Raw genomic sequence first — 17,391 nt, 5'->3', positions numbered from 1 at the left:
ACTAGGAATTAGTGCTCTGCATTTATCCCATCCAAAGTGCACACACACACTGTGAACACACACACAGCAGTGAACACACACGCCGTGAACACACACCCAGAGCAGTGGGCAGCCATTTATGCTGCGGCGTCCGGGGAGCAGTTGGGGGTTCGGTGCCTTGCTCAAGGGCACCTCAGTCGTGGTATTGAAGGTGGAAGAGAGCGCTGTACATTCACTCCCCCCACCTACAATCCCTGCTGGACCTGAGACTTGAACTCGCAACCTTTGGGTTACAAGTCCGAGGTCCACGACTTCCCCTGAAGATGATAAAAGTATCATACTTTTTATTCATATTGTTAGGTGTATTACAGGTCTTTAATGCCTAAGATGGGAAAATATGATTTGATGGAAGTTTGATATGTGAAGTGGGGTATTTAGAAAATTAATCATATGTGGTTGAAAAAAATATTCCAAGTTGAAATATTACCGAATCCCAGGAATGACCTTCAAATATTTTTGCATAATGCCATGATGTTGTTACTTTCATAACTCTTGTATCCCTCCATAGACTCGTTTAAAATAATAGATCTCACACGTGCTTGCGTCTTAAAACAGTTTGCAGTAAAATTCTACTTCAGTATTGAATTTAATATATAAGGTAAGCATAAAAATTCATCTTGAAGGCAGTTACTGTGCAATATTTGCATTTGCTGAGAAAATGCAATCTGATATAGGCTATAGGAACACCGAGATAGAACTCTCAGATTCAAGGAGTTTGAAAAGAGGGGACTTCAAAATATTCCTGAAATCAAGTGAAACCTTTTAGACAGGAACAACCGTGTTTACCGAGCACACAAATAAATATTTCACACTGATGCCCACTTAAGCTACGTCCTGAAGTGCTGTCATCTTAAATAAGGGGTTTCAGTGTTGTTCTCTGAAAATCTCCCTCAGAGCCTGAACTTCAAGGGGAAATGCAAGGACAACTGATTTACACTGAAACTACAGTACATCCCTTTGTTGTAATAATTTAAGATCGACATTGTAAATCCATAATGAATAATTGAAAATGTTTTGTTTTTTTTACCATTTATATATATAACAGTTGTTTTTCTTCACATGTGCAACCTTCCCTAGATGTCCATGATGGAAAGACAATGGCATTACTGGAATTTTGTGTTTATTTCTTAAAAAGACAAAACAGTTGTTGAATATGAACATTTATGCACAGACAGAGAGAGACGGAGAGGGAAATCACTGGAACACAACTGTGTCCAACATTGCTGCGAGGCACTGCACAATATTGGATGTCATAAGAACATCCACATGCTCTTCCAAATGCCGTTTGGGATCCTACAAAGAGAAAGAGAATAGCAGGTCCTTGAAATCCTGTAAACCTTTGATACTACAAAAGGACGTCAGATATTTTGAACTGCTGCCACCTTGTTGTAATAATTTAAGATCGACATTGTAAATCCATAATGAATAATTGAAAATGTTTTGTTTTTTTTTACCATTTATATATATAACAGTTGTTTTTCTTCACATGTGCAACCTTCCCTAGATGTCCATGATGGAAAGACAATGGCATTACTGGAATTTTGTGTTTATTTCTTAAAAAGACAAAACAGTTGTTGAATATGAACATTTATGCACAGACAGAGAGAGACGGAGAGGGAAATCACTGGAACACAACTGTGTCCAACATTGCTGCGAGGCACTGCACAATATTGGATGTCATAAGAACATCCACATGCTCTTCCAAATGCCGTTTGGGATCCTACAAAGAGAAAGAGAATAGCAGGTCCTTGAAATCCTGTAAACCTTTGATACTACAAAAGGACGTCAGATATTTTGAACTGCTGCCACTGATGAGTATTTGCCAGGTCACCTACAGTTTTACAATTTGTCAACCGGTAGAGATTTTGGACAATCGTCTCAATTGCGGTTACACACATACATGACACTGCTCTGCTACATGGTCACGAAAACACATTTTAAGCATTGCGGTTTAAAAACAAGTGATTTTAAGCCGTTGAAATGCAATCAGCAGCAAAAGAGAACTAATTTCGCTACACGTGAAGCGCAGGAGTATGGAGTTATTTTTGACGCTTTATAGGCCTTGAATGGTATCCTTGGAAACACAGTAGGTCTAACAGAATCCGGGCAGCTATTAAAGTGACAGCAGTCTAATATTCCTGCTGTCTGTCATTCATGTTAATCAAACAACTAAAGAGAGATCATTTCTCACTGCTAAATCACTTTTGTAACTTTAATAAGAAATGTGTTTAATTTACACAGTGAAGAATATGCAGTGTTTTTTGTACATTTGATTACTTTAGTTCTTATTTATTCTACAATGTTTTTGTCCTATTGCTTATAATTAGTTTCTTAGTTTCAGTGAGCTTCAGTTTTAATTTAGGCTAGTATTAGTTTTTTGTGATATTGACACCGGTGACAAGAATAATGGAATTTCTATGGTATAAAAATTGATATAATAAAGACATTATTTAAAGCAAAAATAATAAATAATAAATCTTGTGATATCGTTACCGTGCAATAAAATTACTCATATCATGATATAAGATTCTGCTCATATCACCCACCCCTACCACCAACAATATAAAGATGGAAACAAGAACAAACTAATGACCTGTTTTCCAACGTTCTTAATGGCAAGTTGCTCAGGAGTCATCTTGTCCTCTTCCTCTACAGCCTAAGGGACAAAAACAAAAAAGGAAGAAAATATATATATATATATATATATATATATATATATATATAAAAAACTCACTTAACTTCTGAGACTTGAGAACAAGAATCTTTTTCTCACCTTATTGTAGTTCTTGGCCAGTTCGAGCATCTCTTTGACGATGGTCTCGTTCAGTTTGCAGTGTTCACTGTAATCCTGCAGGGTCAGACCCTCCATCCAGCTTTTCTTATGGAGGTTCAGCAACATCTGAACACAAACAAACACTACAACTGTCTAGTTACAACAAATGACGAACGGAAAGCATGATTAAATATTATCTACAAGTTCAAACCTTCTGTTCCAATTCATTCTTCCTGTAGTTAATGGTAATGGAGTAATAATGTCTGTTGAGCCCATGAATCAAAGCCTGCACAAGAGAAACAACTCTTAATAAAATAAAAATAATAAAAAAATAACAATATATGACAAAAACTATAAAATAATTTTTCTTTTTAAATAATATTTATTGTAAAGAGGCATATATAAAATGAACCTGAATAGAGGGCTTGTTGAGGTGTCCCAAGTTAGACGTGGTTTGACGTGGCTCGTGACCCAGTACCATCATATTGGCATTTATTAGCCTGAAAGCATCAATCACAACCTGGAGAGGAAAAATTAAAAGTGTTACTTCATTGATTTTACTTCAGCAAATCAATGGTTTATAAAACTATGTATTTTTAATACATTATGGGAGCTACAAAGCAACCTCACTCTGTTTCTAGAGAGTGAGAGGACACCAGTAAATAAAATCTGATCTAATCCGAAGAAATAAAAGATTTACAGTAAGAGCATAGGCTTTGCAACAATAGCTAATGCTTTGTGCTGTCACATCACATATGTGATGACAGCACACCTGAGCTCACACACAGGTCAGGCCTGCCCACATGAACGCTGTAGAGCAGAGCAACCGTCACACACAGATACATCACAGCCATACACATAATGGAGGAGAGGTGACGGGGGGTTTAAGGTGGTGACGATATAAACCTCTTTTCCACCATCGAGCTGAACAATTCTAGTTGCAAAACCATGCCATTCTCAGCCAGTTTAGTTCTCTGCTGTGGTTCTACAAATTTACTTTTTACTTTGTCATTTAGCAGACGCTTTTATCCAAAGTGACTTACAAATAAGAAAAAGTAATTAAAACTAAAAGCTAAAACTCTATAAATACTATATATATATATACACACACACACATTTAAGAAAATAAAAGCAATTTAATAAAATTGACAAATGCATACAACATTTCAAAACTAAACATTTAAATGAAAACAAAAAAATAAAGCTAAAAACAATTCCAAATATTAAAAGAACAAAAGGTATGAGTATAATAATGATTCTAACATAACTAAGCCAAACACCAAAAAAACAACCACATATGTGTATGTACAGCCACACACATATACATGTACATATATATATATATATATATATATATACATTCAATATATATATATTATTTCATTTCCATTTTGTTTGTTGAAGTACTGAAATAACTCAAATTAAATAAAACTACAACTTAATAAAAAACCTATAGACATAATAAAAAACAAATAAAATGACAACATTATAACAACTGTAACTAAAACTAAAATAGATAACTAATACAAATCAAACTACATTAGTTTATCAGTAATCCTAAAAAAATAACACAGAGCCAAACACACATGCTAAAATAACAACAACTTACTGACACATAGTAAGAAATGGTTATAAAAAAACTGAAACAGAAGTGAAACAAGTAGTAGGAAAGAGGAGAAATAAAAAGTGGTATCAAATTCAGGATTAGACTATGTTACTTTTAAGACAGCTTGATACAGTAAACATTGAGTGTTAATGAGTTAGCTAGTGTAAGGTACATTGCTGACGGAAAAAAGGTGTGAAGAATAATAACAAACTATACTAGAAAAACCATAATTTCGTCACTACAGGCGTTCCGATAGCAAGGTTGGGGACTCTTAACTAACTGTGATGGGAAAACTGGGCTGGGAATGGCTTCTAACTGTATTGTGCTTAATTAGAGATGCAAAGCTATAAAGCACGTATAGAGGTACACAAAGAAAAATAAGTGGATGAGAGAAATAAAATAATGAAAATTGAAAAAAAGATGGAGAAAAAGAATAAGGATGAGTGGTAGAGAGTAGAAGGAAAAAATACTCCCTTATATTTTGTAGATAAGTGATGTTTCTATAGTTTAAATTCAAGATGACAGATACATAATTTACATATGTGTGTACTGTATAGATTTTTATGTATATATAAATACAAATCACATACACACATATATATATATATATATATATATATATATATATCAGAAAACATAACTTTAGATATTAATTATATTACCATGGCCCATTTCCAAAATTAAAGCGAATCTGGAGATGTGGACAGGTTTTTTCAGCATAAAATGACCAGCAATACAAGACTGAATAACTTAATAGAATTAATGAAAAAAGACTAAATAATAAAGTTGCATTAAAACTTATAACTTCAAAAACTGACTCATTACATCATACCTTGTATCACATGCGGTGTAATCAGTTTAGAGACTATTTTTAATTAGACTATTCTCACCAGAAGTCTCAGATAAACACCTAAGCTACTGATTTTAAATAATGTTATAAAGAACACAAAAGGCAGGTTAAAAAAAATAAAGCCCTGGACCAAATCACAATGATGGGATTTTTGATAGAGTTCCTGTCTTGGACAAAAGTGTGTTAAATAGGGAAGCGGATTGTGTAGAAAGTACCGATCGCACACACATACACAAAGTAACGCCTCTTGAACCCTGGGGACTCGTTAGATCCTGACTGAACCAACTGGTGTAAAATCCTGCAGGGTCCCACATCTGTGTTGAAGGGGACGTTCCATTTGCAGGGATGTGAGGTGCGATGCTCAGAGGGTGTATTATCATCAAGCACAGGAGAAAGACAGAGAGACCATGTAGTGCTGACACCATGAAGAACTCACAACACTCTTTAAACCACTCATACTGTGTTCACAGAGACAAGATGATACTCTGGAGGTGTGGGATATGAATATTTAAAAATGGAAAACAAACAAGTGCAAGGCAGCAATGAAACTTTTCAGGTCAAATGCTTCAACCAAAGTTAAAGTTCAACTAAATGTTTTATTGCCTGTCCCCATCCCAGACTCAAATAAATTAAGATAAAATAGGTAAATTATATTATTATTGTTAATGACTCTGCATATAAATAATAAATTATGTTAATGGATTTGGAATGCAAACATAATAATAAAAAAAATGTTGGTAACACTTTAGAATAGGGAACACTTATTCACTATTAACCATGATTTTTCCCTCAATAAATTCCTAATTTGCTGCTTATTAATAGTTAGTAAGGTAGTTGTCAAGTTTAGGTATTGAGGAGGATTAGGGATGTAGAATAAGGTCATGTAGAATACTAATAAATGGCCAATATTAAATAAAGCTAATACAAAAGTTTTATTTTGAAATATTACAATTAAAACAACTGTTAACCATCTTAATATACTTTAAAATGTAATTTATTCCTGTGATGCAAAGCTGAATTTTCAGCATCATTACTCCAGTCGTCAGTGTCACATGATCCTTCAGAAATCATTCTATGATATGCTGCTCTACAACTATTTTTTGCATTATCAATGTTGAAAACAGTTGTGCTGCTTAATATTTCTGTTTATTCATTTGTTTCAGTATTGTTTAATGAATAAAAAGTAAAAAAAAAAAAAACTGCATTCATTAAAAGAACAAAAGGTATGAGTATAATAATGATTCTAACATAACTAAGCCAAACACCAAAAAAACAACCACATATGTGTATGTACAGCCACACACATATACATGTACATATATATATATATATATATATATATATATACATTCAATATATATATATTATTTCATTTCCATTTTGTTTGTTGAAGTACTGAAATAACTCAAATTAAATAAAACTACAACTTAATAAAAAACCTATAGACATAATAAAAAACAAATAAAATGACAACATTATAACAACTGTAACTAAAACTAAAATAGATAACTAATACAAATCAAACTACATTAGTTTATCAGTAATCCTAAAAAAATAACACAGAGCCAAACACACATGCTAAAATAACAACAACTTACTGACACATAGTAAGAAATGGTTATAAAAAAACTGAAACAGAAGTGAAACAAGTAGTAGGAAAGAGGAGAAATAAAAAGTGGTATCAAATTCAGGATTAGACTATGTTACTTTTAAGACAGCTTGATACAGTAAACATTGAGTGTTAATGAGTTAGCTAGTGTAAGGTACATTGCTGACGGAAAAAAGGTGTGAAGAATAATAACAAACTATACTAGAAAAACCATAATTTCGTCACTACAGGCGTTCCGATAGCAAGGTTGGGGACTCTTAACTAACTGTGATGGGAAAACTGGGCTGGGAATGGCTTCTAACTGTATTGTGCTTAATTAGAGATGCAAAGCTATAAAGCACGTATAGAGGTACACAAAGAAAAATAAGTGGATGAGAGAAATAAAATAATGAAAATTGAAAAAAAGATGGAGAAAAAGAATAAGGATGAGTGGTAGAGAGTAGAAGGAAAAAATACTCCCTTATATTTTGTAGATAAGTGATGTTTCTATAGTTTAAATTCAAGATGACAGATACATAATTTACATATGTGTGTACTGTATAGATTTTTATATATATATAAATACAAATCACATACACACATATATATATATATATATATATATATATATATATCAGAAAACATAACTTTAGATATTAATTATATTACCATGGCCCATTTCCAAAATTAAAGCGAATCTGGAGATGTGGACAGGTTTTTTCAGCATAAAATGACCAGCAATACAAGACTGAATAACTTAATAGAATTAATGAAAAAAGACTAAATAATAAAGTTGCATTAAAACTTATAACTTCAAAAACTGACTCATTACATCATACCTTGTATCACATGCGGTGTAATCAGTTTAGAGACTATTTTTAATTAGACTATTCTCACCAGAAGTCTCAGATAAACACCTAAGCTACTGATTTTAAATAATGTTATAAAGAACACAAAAGGCAGGTTAAAAAAAATAAAGCCCTGGACCAAATCACAATGATGGGATTTTTGATAGAGTTCCTGTCTTGGACAAAAGTGTGTTAAATAGGGAAGCGGATTGTGTAGAAAGTACCGATCGCACACACATACACAAAGTAACGCCTCTTGAACCCTGGGGACTCGTTAGATCCTGACTGAACCAACTGGTGTAAAATCCTGCAGGGTCCCACATCTGTGTTGAAGGGGACGTTCCATTTGCAGGGATGTGAGGTGCGATGCTCAGAGGGTGTATTATCATCAAGCACAGGAGAAAGACAGAGAGACCATGTAGTGCTGACACCATGAAGAACTCACAACACTCTTTAAACCACTCATACTGTGTTCACAGAGACAAGATGATACTCTGGAGGTGTGGGATATGAATATTTAAAAATGGAAAACAAACAAGTGCAAGGCAGCAATGAAACTTTTCAGGTCAAATGCTTCAACCAAAGTTAAAGTTCAACTAAATGTTTTATTGCCTGTCCCCATCCCAGACTCAAATAAATTAAGATAAAATAGGTAAATTATATTATTATTGTTAATGACTCTGCATATAAATAATAAATTATGTTAATGGATTTGGAATGCAAACATAATAATAAAAAAAATGTTGGTAACACTTTAGAATAGGGAACACTTATTCACTATTAACCATGATTTTTCCCTCAATAAATTCCTAATTTGCTGCTTATTAATAGTTAGTAAGGTAGTTGTCAAGTTTAGGTATTGAGGAGGATTAGGGATGTAGAATAAGGTCATGTAGAATACTAATAAATGGCCAATATTAAATAAAGCTAATACAAAAGTTTTATTTTGAAATATTACAATTAAAACAACTGTTAACCATCTTAATATACTTTAAAATGTAATTTATTCCTGTGATGCAAAGCTGAATTTTCAGCATCATTACTCCAGTCGTCAGTGTCACATGATCCTTCAGAAATCATTCTATGATATGCTGCTCTACAACTATTTTTTGCATTATCAATGTTGAAAACAGTTGTGCTGCTTAATATTTCTGTTTATTCATTTGTTTCAGTATTGTTTAATGAATAGAAAGTAAAAAAAAAAAAACTGCATTCATTTGAAACAGAAATATTTTATAATGTCTTTAACGTCACTTTTGTTCAATTTAAAGCACCCTTGCTGAATAAAAGCATTATTTAGGTTTTTTATATCTTATTTACCCTTATTTACCTTTAAGTTAATGCATTCATTTGAAACAGAAATATTTTATAATGTCTTTAACGTCACTTTTGTTCAATTTAAAGCATCCTTGCTGAATAAAAGCATTATTTAGGTTTTTTATATCTTATTTACCCTTATTTACCTTTAAGTTAATATTGATTTTTTTATTATTGGTATATTTACATTATCAAACTGGTATAATGCCTTTTTTCGGGCATGTACTGAGAATACTGAGAATATCTCTCTTTTTCATTTGGTAATGCCCCTATCCTTTTCCTATAATACCTTCTCTTATAATATCCTCTTTTCCTGTTCCTATTCCCCTACTCAGGGCTGATGGGAGAGATGGAGTCCTCACACTATCTCATATGCTTCAGAGGGTGCTAACAGAGCTCAGCGACAAACATTCAAGAGGGGAAAAAAAACCCAGACATCCAGGCATTCTCACACCCTGACAAGGACACCTACACACACATTCACATATACAGAAGAAAAGAAAGTTCTCTGAATTGCTGAACAATGCGTGTGTGAAGCATTAATATATGTAAGGAAGGAGCAGGTGTCCCCAAAAATAAGAATAATTTGAAATAACGATCAATTTCTTTAAAATAATTGTTGTGTATGTTCATGGACTGTTACCTTTCCCTTGACGCTCTGGATGGGATCGACCACTACTGCGACAGCGCGTTCCGACAGCGCCTCAAAACTCTGCTGTGTGTTAATGTCCACACCTGACAACCAGCAGCCAAACCCAGGGTGACTGTGGTACCAGCCCACCACCATCTCAGGCCTACAACACCGAGATCACAAACCCTCATCATCTGACATTATCAAAATATTCATCTCAAAACAGTAGTTAGATTTTCACCATCACTCATCCTCTCACCTTCCCGTCTGCTTTAACATGTCTAACATCTTGGCTTGAAAAACAGGGTCCACGGCCTCAACACTCACACCCTGTCAACAGAACAAACATCCAGAATCACTGTAAGAGCACAGGTGAACACAGTGTGGAGTGTAAAACACACTAGAGCTTGCCGTCACATACAATAGTTTGAATGTGATGTGACATCTTTTGAAATACAATAATAACTTGCTGAGAAATTTTTCACTCACCGTTCCTGACTGCGGCATGGCAAACACGTCAATCACACGTACGGTGTAATCGTCCACAAACTCTCCCAGCATCAGGCCCATGACTTCCATGGGCACACCAGCACGGCCATGTTTCAGCATCTACACACAAACAAAAGAGCTGGATTGAGAGAGAAAAAATTGCAATGCTTCTTCTGATAATGAAGACATTTATAGTAATGCTTGTGCTCAGACTGGTACCGAGCGATCACAGGGCAAAAATGTTTTTGGCCTCAAATTAGTCTAATCATACACTCATTAATAGCAATATAAAATGTATTAACAGAATAAAACAAACTGTGACGACAGCATCATGATATAAACCAAACAAGGGGGAAATTAACCATTACAGTTACACTATATTTAGGTGTGAAGGATAACGTGTGAGAGAGAGGAACCATGTGTATCCTGACCTTCAGCAGGGCGAGTGAGGAGATGTACACCTGTTCAGCTGTGTCCACAGCGGGGGCATCTGTGGGAGGACCCTGCAGAAAACACACAGTCCAGATGAGTCAAGTCTCTTCAACAAGTCTCTGCTTATATTTGTTGCAAGCTGATTTGACCAATCAAATCAAGCCAATCATTTCAAGGATATTGATATTTGATTTACAAAATGCAGATTTTAAGTAGATAAAGTAATCCTCTTTTATATCAGGAATGGAATTGTTATTAGTAAAAATGGCTATTTTTGATTAAAAAAAAAACAATTATATATATATATATATATATATCCACTAAAAAATAATTTCTGATATCATTATCAAAAATACATATCCTGGCAATTACTGCTTATATTTGTTGCAAGCTGATTTGACCAATCAAATCAAGCCAATCATTTCAAGGATATTGATATTTGATTTACAAAATGCAGATTTTTTAAGTAGATAAAGTAATCCTCTTTTATATCAGGAATGGAATTGTTATTAGTAAAAATGGCTATTTTTGATTAAAAAAAAAAACAATTATATATATATATATATATATATCCACTAAAAAATAATTTCTGATATCATTATCAAAAATACATATCCTGGCAATTAACCTGCATTAAATCAGTTTATCATTTACTTTTCTAGATAAATACAGGTTTAAAAGACCCATCAAAAGAACATATGAAATTACAATCATAGTGACTCAAATTAATACAGGTAATTACAAAATCAGACACCCAAACCTTGACGCATTAAAAGTGGATGTTAATACCAGGTGTCAACAGCATTGTTAATTAGTCTGCTTATTCTTCTTTAAAACACCTACTAATACAGTTAAAAGGCTAATGTGACCGGTGGATCTTAAAGAAATGTGATGGTAAAAATGCAATAAATCTGTAAACAAATGTAATAATGTAAAATAGCAGTAAAAAGAAAATTGAAGATGAACAGTGTTTTTTATACGGATATTTTATATGACAAAGCTATTTGTATCCAAACTATTTTTATTAACAGAAACTTAAGAGTGTTCATAAATTAACAATTATTTAGAAATTCAAATAACTGTATGCTGTTCAAAAAAAAATGTCTAAAGGTAGAAAATAGTAGACAAATGATAGCCGACTGCTAGCATGGTCTGATTGACAGCTGACACCAAAAGTGTAGGATTGATGCCATGGTGATGCTTGATAAACAGATGGATGAAAAGCTATCTTGCAAAATCTATCCATCAGCTTGGGGAACATGTTTTAGAGATTTAGTGACCCTTGTGTAATTGTCATGTACACATTATATATGTACCTCAATTATCATAAAATACACAAACATAAGACCATATGGATAAGTGTGAACATCAACCAGCCAATCAGAGCTCACTAGGATTGAAGAAAAAAAAAAACGTCTATATGAAACCAATCAACACTTTATGGCAATCAGTTTTGTATGAAATATTCTCAACTTTTAAACACAAAGCATGTGCAGCTGTAGACGGAAATAGGAGTATGAGAGCAGCACGACTGAACAGAAAGTAATCATGGGTGTTTTTTTTCTCCTCTCACTCTCTTCTGTGCTGACTGCTGGAGTGAGGTGTGAATCAGAGGAAGGCAGCCTGTTATTGGAAGTGTTAATTGGCAGAGAGAGCTGAGAGATGTCTCTCTACCCATCATGCACACAGGCCTTGAGAAAAATCACATGAGGGCAATCTCACAATACTGCCATCCCCCTCAACAACACCACCCAAAAAAAGCACCTGACACATTTACGCTCACATAAAATTCATAAAAAATCTGCAGCACAGGCTTTTCACTGCTATTTTCAGCACAAAATAGTCTTAGGCATTAATTATATTCACTACCATTCAAATGTTTGGGGTGGGTAAGAATGTATTAATATTTTCAAAAGAAGGCTGCATTTATTTGTTAAAAATAAAGTAAAACAGTCATTTTGTGAAATATTACAATTTAAAATAGTTACTTTAATGGCAAAGTTGAATTTTCAGCATCATTACTCCAGTTTCAGTGTCACATGAACCTTCAGTAATCATTCTGATATGCTGCTTAAAGGGCTAGTCCACCGAAAAATTTAAATTAGCCCATAAATTACTCACCCTCAGTCATCCTAGGTGTATATGACTTTCTTCTTTCAGACGAATCCAGTCGGAGTTATATTAAAAATTGTCTTTGATCTCTCAAGCCGTTTAATGCCACTCAGCGAGTGTTGCATGCATCAGTCCAAAAGCAATTAATTAAAATGCGCCCAACCATAAAAATAAAAAAAAGTGTCTCACACGGCTCTGGGGGTGGGGGGGGCTTTGAACAAAGGAATTCTGTAGCATAATAATCACTTTAATGTAGCTTACGCTAGGGATGGGCGATATCTTATCGTTTGCGATATACCGGTAAAAGAAAGTAAAACAGTCATTTTGTGAAATATTACAATTTAAAATAGTTACTTTAATGGCAAAGTTGAATTTTCAGCATCATTACTCCAGTTTCAGTGTCACATGAACCTTCAGTAATCATTCTGATATGCTGCTTAAAGGGCTAGTCCACCGAAAAATTTAAATTAGCCCATAAATTACTCACCCTCAAGTCATCCTAGGAGTATATGACTTTCTTCTTTCAGACGAATCCAGTCGGAGTTATATTAAAAATTGTCTTTGATCTCTCAAGCCGTTTAATGCCACTCAGCGAGTGTTGCATGCATCAGTCCAAAAGCAATTAATTAAAATGCGCCCAACCATAAAAATAAAAAAAGTGTCTCACACGGCTCTGGGGGTGGGGGGGGCTTTGAACAAAGGAATTCTGTAGCATAATAATCACTTTAATGTAGCTTACGCTAGGGATGGGCGATATCTTATCGTTTGCGATATACCGGTAAAAATTCTCCCCACGTTAAGAATTAGTCTTCCTGTGATAATAACGATAAAGTCTAGTTGTTGACATATTTCTGTGTGCGACAGTGCGGAGCGACATCACGGAAAGCCGACATGAAATTGAGTAGCAGCAGCCTATATCGCTAAATGAGGAGCTTGCGCTGTAACTGGTTTGGTTAGGGCTGTACAGTGCACACAAAATCGGTCTGAATAAATGTACTACAGTAGCACGTGTGCGATACAGTTTTGCATGTGTATGTGCCGGTTTACAAAACTGTTGTCCAACAAAGATATCATTTATTCACATGCTTTTTCTCCAAATTAACTTAACATAGTCGAGTGTTTGAAATACTTCTTTTTGTGACCAGACGTGGTTTCATATTACAGAATGATAGTATTATATACAGTGATAAAGGCCATGTCGATTAACATTGCATTATAAATATACTTTCCTTATAAAAATACCAAAGATTGAAGAACACAGATAAACCATATATTTTGTGCAGTCGTATGTTTATTTTCCTCAAGTTTCATCAGTTAAAATGTCTCTACCTCCGTTGTGCGTTTTATTCGGCGATAACTGGATACCTTCCTGGAGCATCGTCAGTATTATTTCTTCTGCTATGGATATGTGGAGTTTCTGTACAAGAGCACCCTCCGGCTTCCAGTATGAATTAAACAGTCTTTACATTACGTGTGAACTCATTAACCTCTTAAGACCCGGCAAAACATTTCAGGAAAAAAATTGTATTTTTTGATGTCATTACCAGTGTTGGGGAAAGTTACTTTTAAAAGTAATGCATTAAAATATTGCGTTACTCCCTAAAAAAGTAACTAATTATGTTACTTAGTTACTTTTTATGGAAAGTAATGTGTTATATTACTTTTGCATTACTTTCGCGTTACTTTTTAAATATGAGCAGGGCTTGACACACAGTGCACACAACGCCTCTGTACTCCCGATTTCTCCCAATATGGGGACAGGAGAGCTGTCAGTCAATAAATGGGAAAACAAAGTAACTGGCATTACTTTTTTGAAAAAGTAACAAGGAGCACCCCCGGTCATGGTGAAACATCCAAACATTTAGTCTCTCTGAAAAGCCCTGAATGTGCTCTGTACAGGACATCCAGACTGTGGCATGTATAGTCTCAGAGAAATTCACTCAAATATAATGTCCTCATATGAGAATGCAGGGTCTCAGGAGGGTAACGCTCACCCTATTTTGGGTAAAAATAGGAAAGATAATACTTTTCTTAAAAGAAACAGGATTCCCTGAATTATCGTCATTGATATCGTTATCGTAACAAATACCAGAAATATCGTGATATATTTTTAAGCCCATATCGCCCATCCCTAGCTTGCGCTCAACGTTGTACACTGGAAGCAGTTACGGGCAGATGGCGTTTGGAGGTTGGCTTTGCGCATGCGCCGCTCAGAAGTGATGCACACGGAAGCGCAGGGGAGAGATCAAAATAAAAAAACGGTCACTAATTAGAAGTACAAAACGAGGATTTGTAAAGAAGAATGTCAGAGGATTTCGATATAAGCCAAAAGGAGACTGGTTTTCCTTCGCTAAAGTAAGGAAACTTTGCTTCCTTTGCTCCTGTTAACAATCGTTGGTTTTCACGAGACTCACCGGCGCATGCGCAGCACTGACCTCATACGTCATCCACCCAGAACCCGTCATGCTTCCAGTGTACAACGTTGAGCGCAAGCTAGGGATGAGCGATATGGGCTTAAAAATATATCACGATATTTCTGGTATTTATTACGATAACAATATCAATGGGATATTTTTCTTACAAAAACTCATCGATTCGCTACAGGAGGCCTTTGTTCACCCCCACAGAGCCGTGTGAGACACTTTTTTTTTATGGATGGGAGCATTTTATTTAACTGCTTTTGGACTGATGCATGCAACACCCGCTGAGTGCCATGAAACAGCTTGAAAGATCAAAGACAATTTTATATATAACTCCGACTGGATTCATCTGAAAGAAGAAAGTCATATACACCTAGGATGACTTGAGGGTGAGTAATTTATTGGCTAATTTTCATTTTCGGGTGAACTAACCCATTAAGGCCGGGACACACCAAGCCAATGTCGGCTGACGGCGAGCGACGGTCGGGCTAGTTAGTCGGCTCTAGTCGGGCTCACGTCGGCGGCAGTTTGCCCGATTCAACATGTCGGCACGAGTGAGAGCTCTGATTGGATGTTCAGTTTAGCGAACGAGTCAGTGCCCGAGAATTAAAGTGCAAGTGATGAAAACAAGCACGTAAATGAAGGCGGTAAAGACAGAAGGCTATTTAAATGTTACGTGATCTTTCCCAATCATTCTAATACGCAAATGTTTTCATAACAACATGAGCCTCTTGAAATGATTAGTTATCAACATTACTGATATTCAAAATGGTAAGCAAGTGCTGCTTTGTTTATGTTTCGTATATCTGCATTTATCTCGTATATCTTTGTTTTGGTTTCTCCTTTTGAATGACGAATATATACTATTGCTAGCTGCTGATATAGACAGTTAATTCCTCTCACGCATGTGTTAGTTTGCCGTCGGCTGTAGTCTGTGCGGTGTGTTCCGAGCGCAGCTTTTTGGACGCAAGGTGACAACACCATCGACTTTCGTCGCCACTAGTTCTTTGAAGTCGGCTTGGTGTGTCCCGGCCTTTAATATTTTGGTGCAAACTGAGACCATTTTATTTAGGATTGTTTCATGAATATAAAGCTCAAAAGCATTTATTTAAAACTCAAATCTTTTTTTATCATTATAAATGTCTTAACTGTCCTGTCATTTTTAACAATGTATGCATCCTTGCAGAATACAAGTATTAAATTCTTTTTTTTTTTTTATCTAATATTTGAACGGTAGTGTAGCAGTGTATTTTCTATTGATAGCAAGCTGGGCAGGACATATTGAAGGGCCTTTTTAATGAAATCTGAACTGTGAAAATGAACGGTGTGTGATGGCAGGTGTAGTAAACATCAGTGCAGATGTGCTGTGTGATGCAATCTTCAGCATTCAGCTGTCTGCAGGCTGCTGTCACTCACAGATGCTGCTATACAAAACATCATGTTTATTAAATATATTTAAAAATCTCAATAAATATTACCTGGCTGAGTCCGGGCATTCCCCCTCCAAGCCTCAAAAGCCGGTCCATTCCTTAGATCTAGACACATATAAACAAGCAGTTGTCTTTAGTTCACAAACTTGTCAGTCTTTTCATATTAAAAGACCTGGGCACGTTAATGAATGTTGCTGATTCATGAATATTCACATTGTAGGCATTTTTGAATACCCACATTTCCTAATGAACGGTTTTCAAAGTGTAGCCTAACTTATAAAATATTCCGCGATGTCAACACCTAAAATTAAAATCAATGAGCTTTTACAAAAATCAGACACAGAATGCTTTCACCGTCAAACCTCAGACTGCTAGCATGCTAAGCTATTTAGCATAGTGCTATTTACATATACTATGTAACCTGTGAGCACATAACAACTTTTTAGACTTAAAATAGGCTATGAAATAATAGAAAATAGCTTGGGTTTACACATTTATAACTTTATTTAATCTCCAAACAACTGCAAGAAAGGCTAATAGCGCTACAGAGGCGTAATACACTAAATCACTCAACAACATACTAAGAGTGTTTAATCACAGAAACATCCCCTCGGACAATACTATATGACATAAAAAAAATGTATGATAGTAATGTGTATTATTTCTTTACCTGTGCAATAAGAAAGAGAAGTTGTGAGCGCCTGCTGAGTTTCAGCCCGACTAGAATGAATCAGAGCCTGTTTTGCCGACGTTTTGCGTTGGGTGGGGGGCCAATTCGTGGCCATAATGTAGTCCTAGCATAAAAGAGAACTAGCCTATTCTAAATTCGTTGGCCGTGCTTGTCTGCATGTCATGA

At 35.1% G+C, this 17,391-nt stretch overlaps 1 protein-coding gene across 1 annotated transcript; it reads right to left on the bottom strand.

Annotated features, from left to right (window-relative positions):
* Positions 1-1,569: 1,569 nt before the first annotated feature.
* Positions 1,570-17,286, bottom strand: LOC107593137 (26S proteasome non-ATPase regulatory subunit 14). Its single transcript, XM_016282741.1, has 11 exons — positions 17,206-17,286; positions 16,584-16,640; positions 10,573-10,644; positions 10,142-10,261; positions 9,912-9,982; positions 9,665-9,815; positions 3,225-3,332; positions 3,024-3,098; positions 2,813-2,938; positions 2,633-2,695; positions 1,570-1,759 (listed from the first exon to the last, which is right to left on the bottom strand). The coding sequence occupies exons 2-11, from the start codon at positions 16,629-16,631 to the stop codon at positions 1,661-1,663; spliced, it is 933 nt and encodes a 310-aa protein (XP_016138227.1). The 5' UTR covers positions 16,632-16,640; positions 17,206-17,286; the 3' UTR covers positions 1,570-1,660.
* Positions 17,287-17,391: the final 105 nt, after the last annotated feature.

This window comes from Sinocyclocheilus grahami, unplaced genomic scaffold (genome assembly GCF_001515645.1).
Source record: "Sinocyclocheilus grahami isolate Dianchi unplaced genomic scaffold, SAMN03320097.WGS_v1.1 scaffold165.1, whole genome shotgun sequence".
NCBI classification, from domain to species: Eukaryota; Metazoa; Chordata; class Actinopteri; order Cypriniformes; family Cyprinidae; genus Sinocyclocheilus; species Sinocyclocheilus grahami.
The sequence above is the reverse complement of the archived record's forward strand: the minus strand, read 5'-3'. Positions and strand labels throughout refer to the sequence as shown.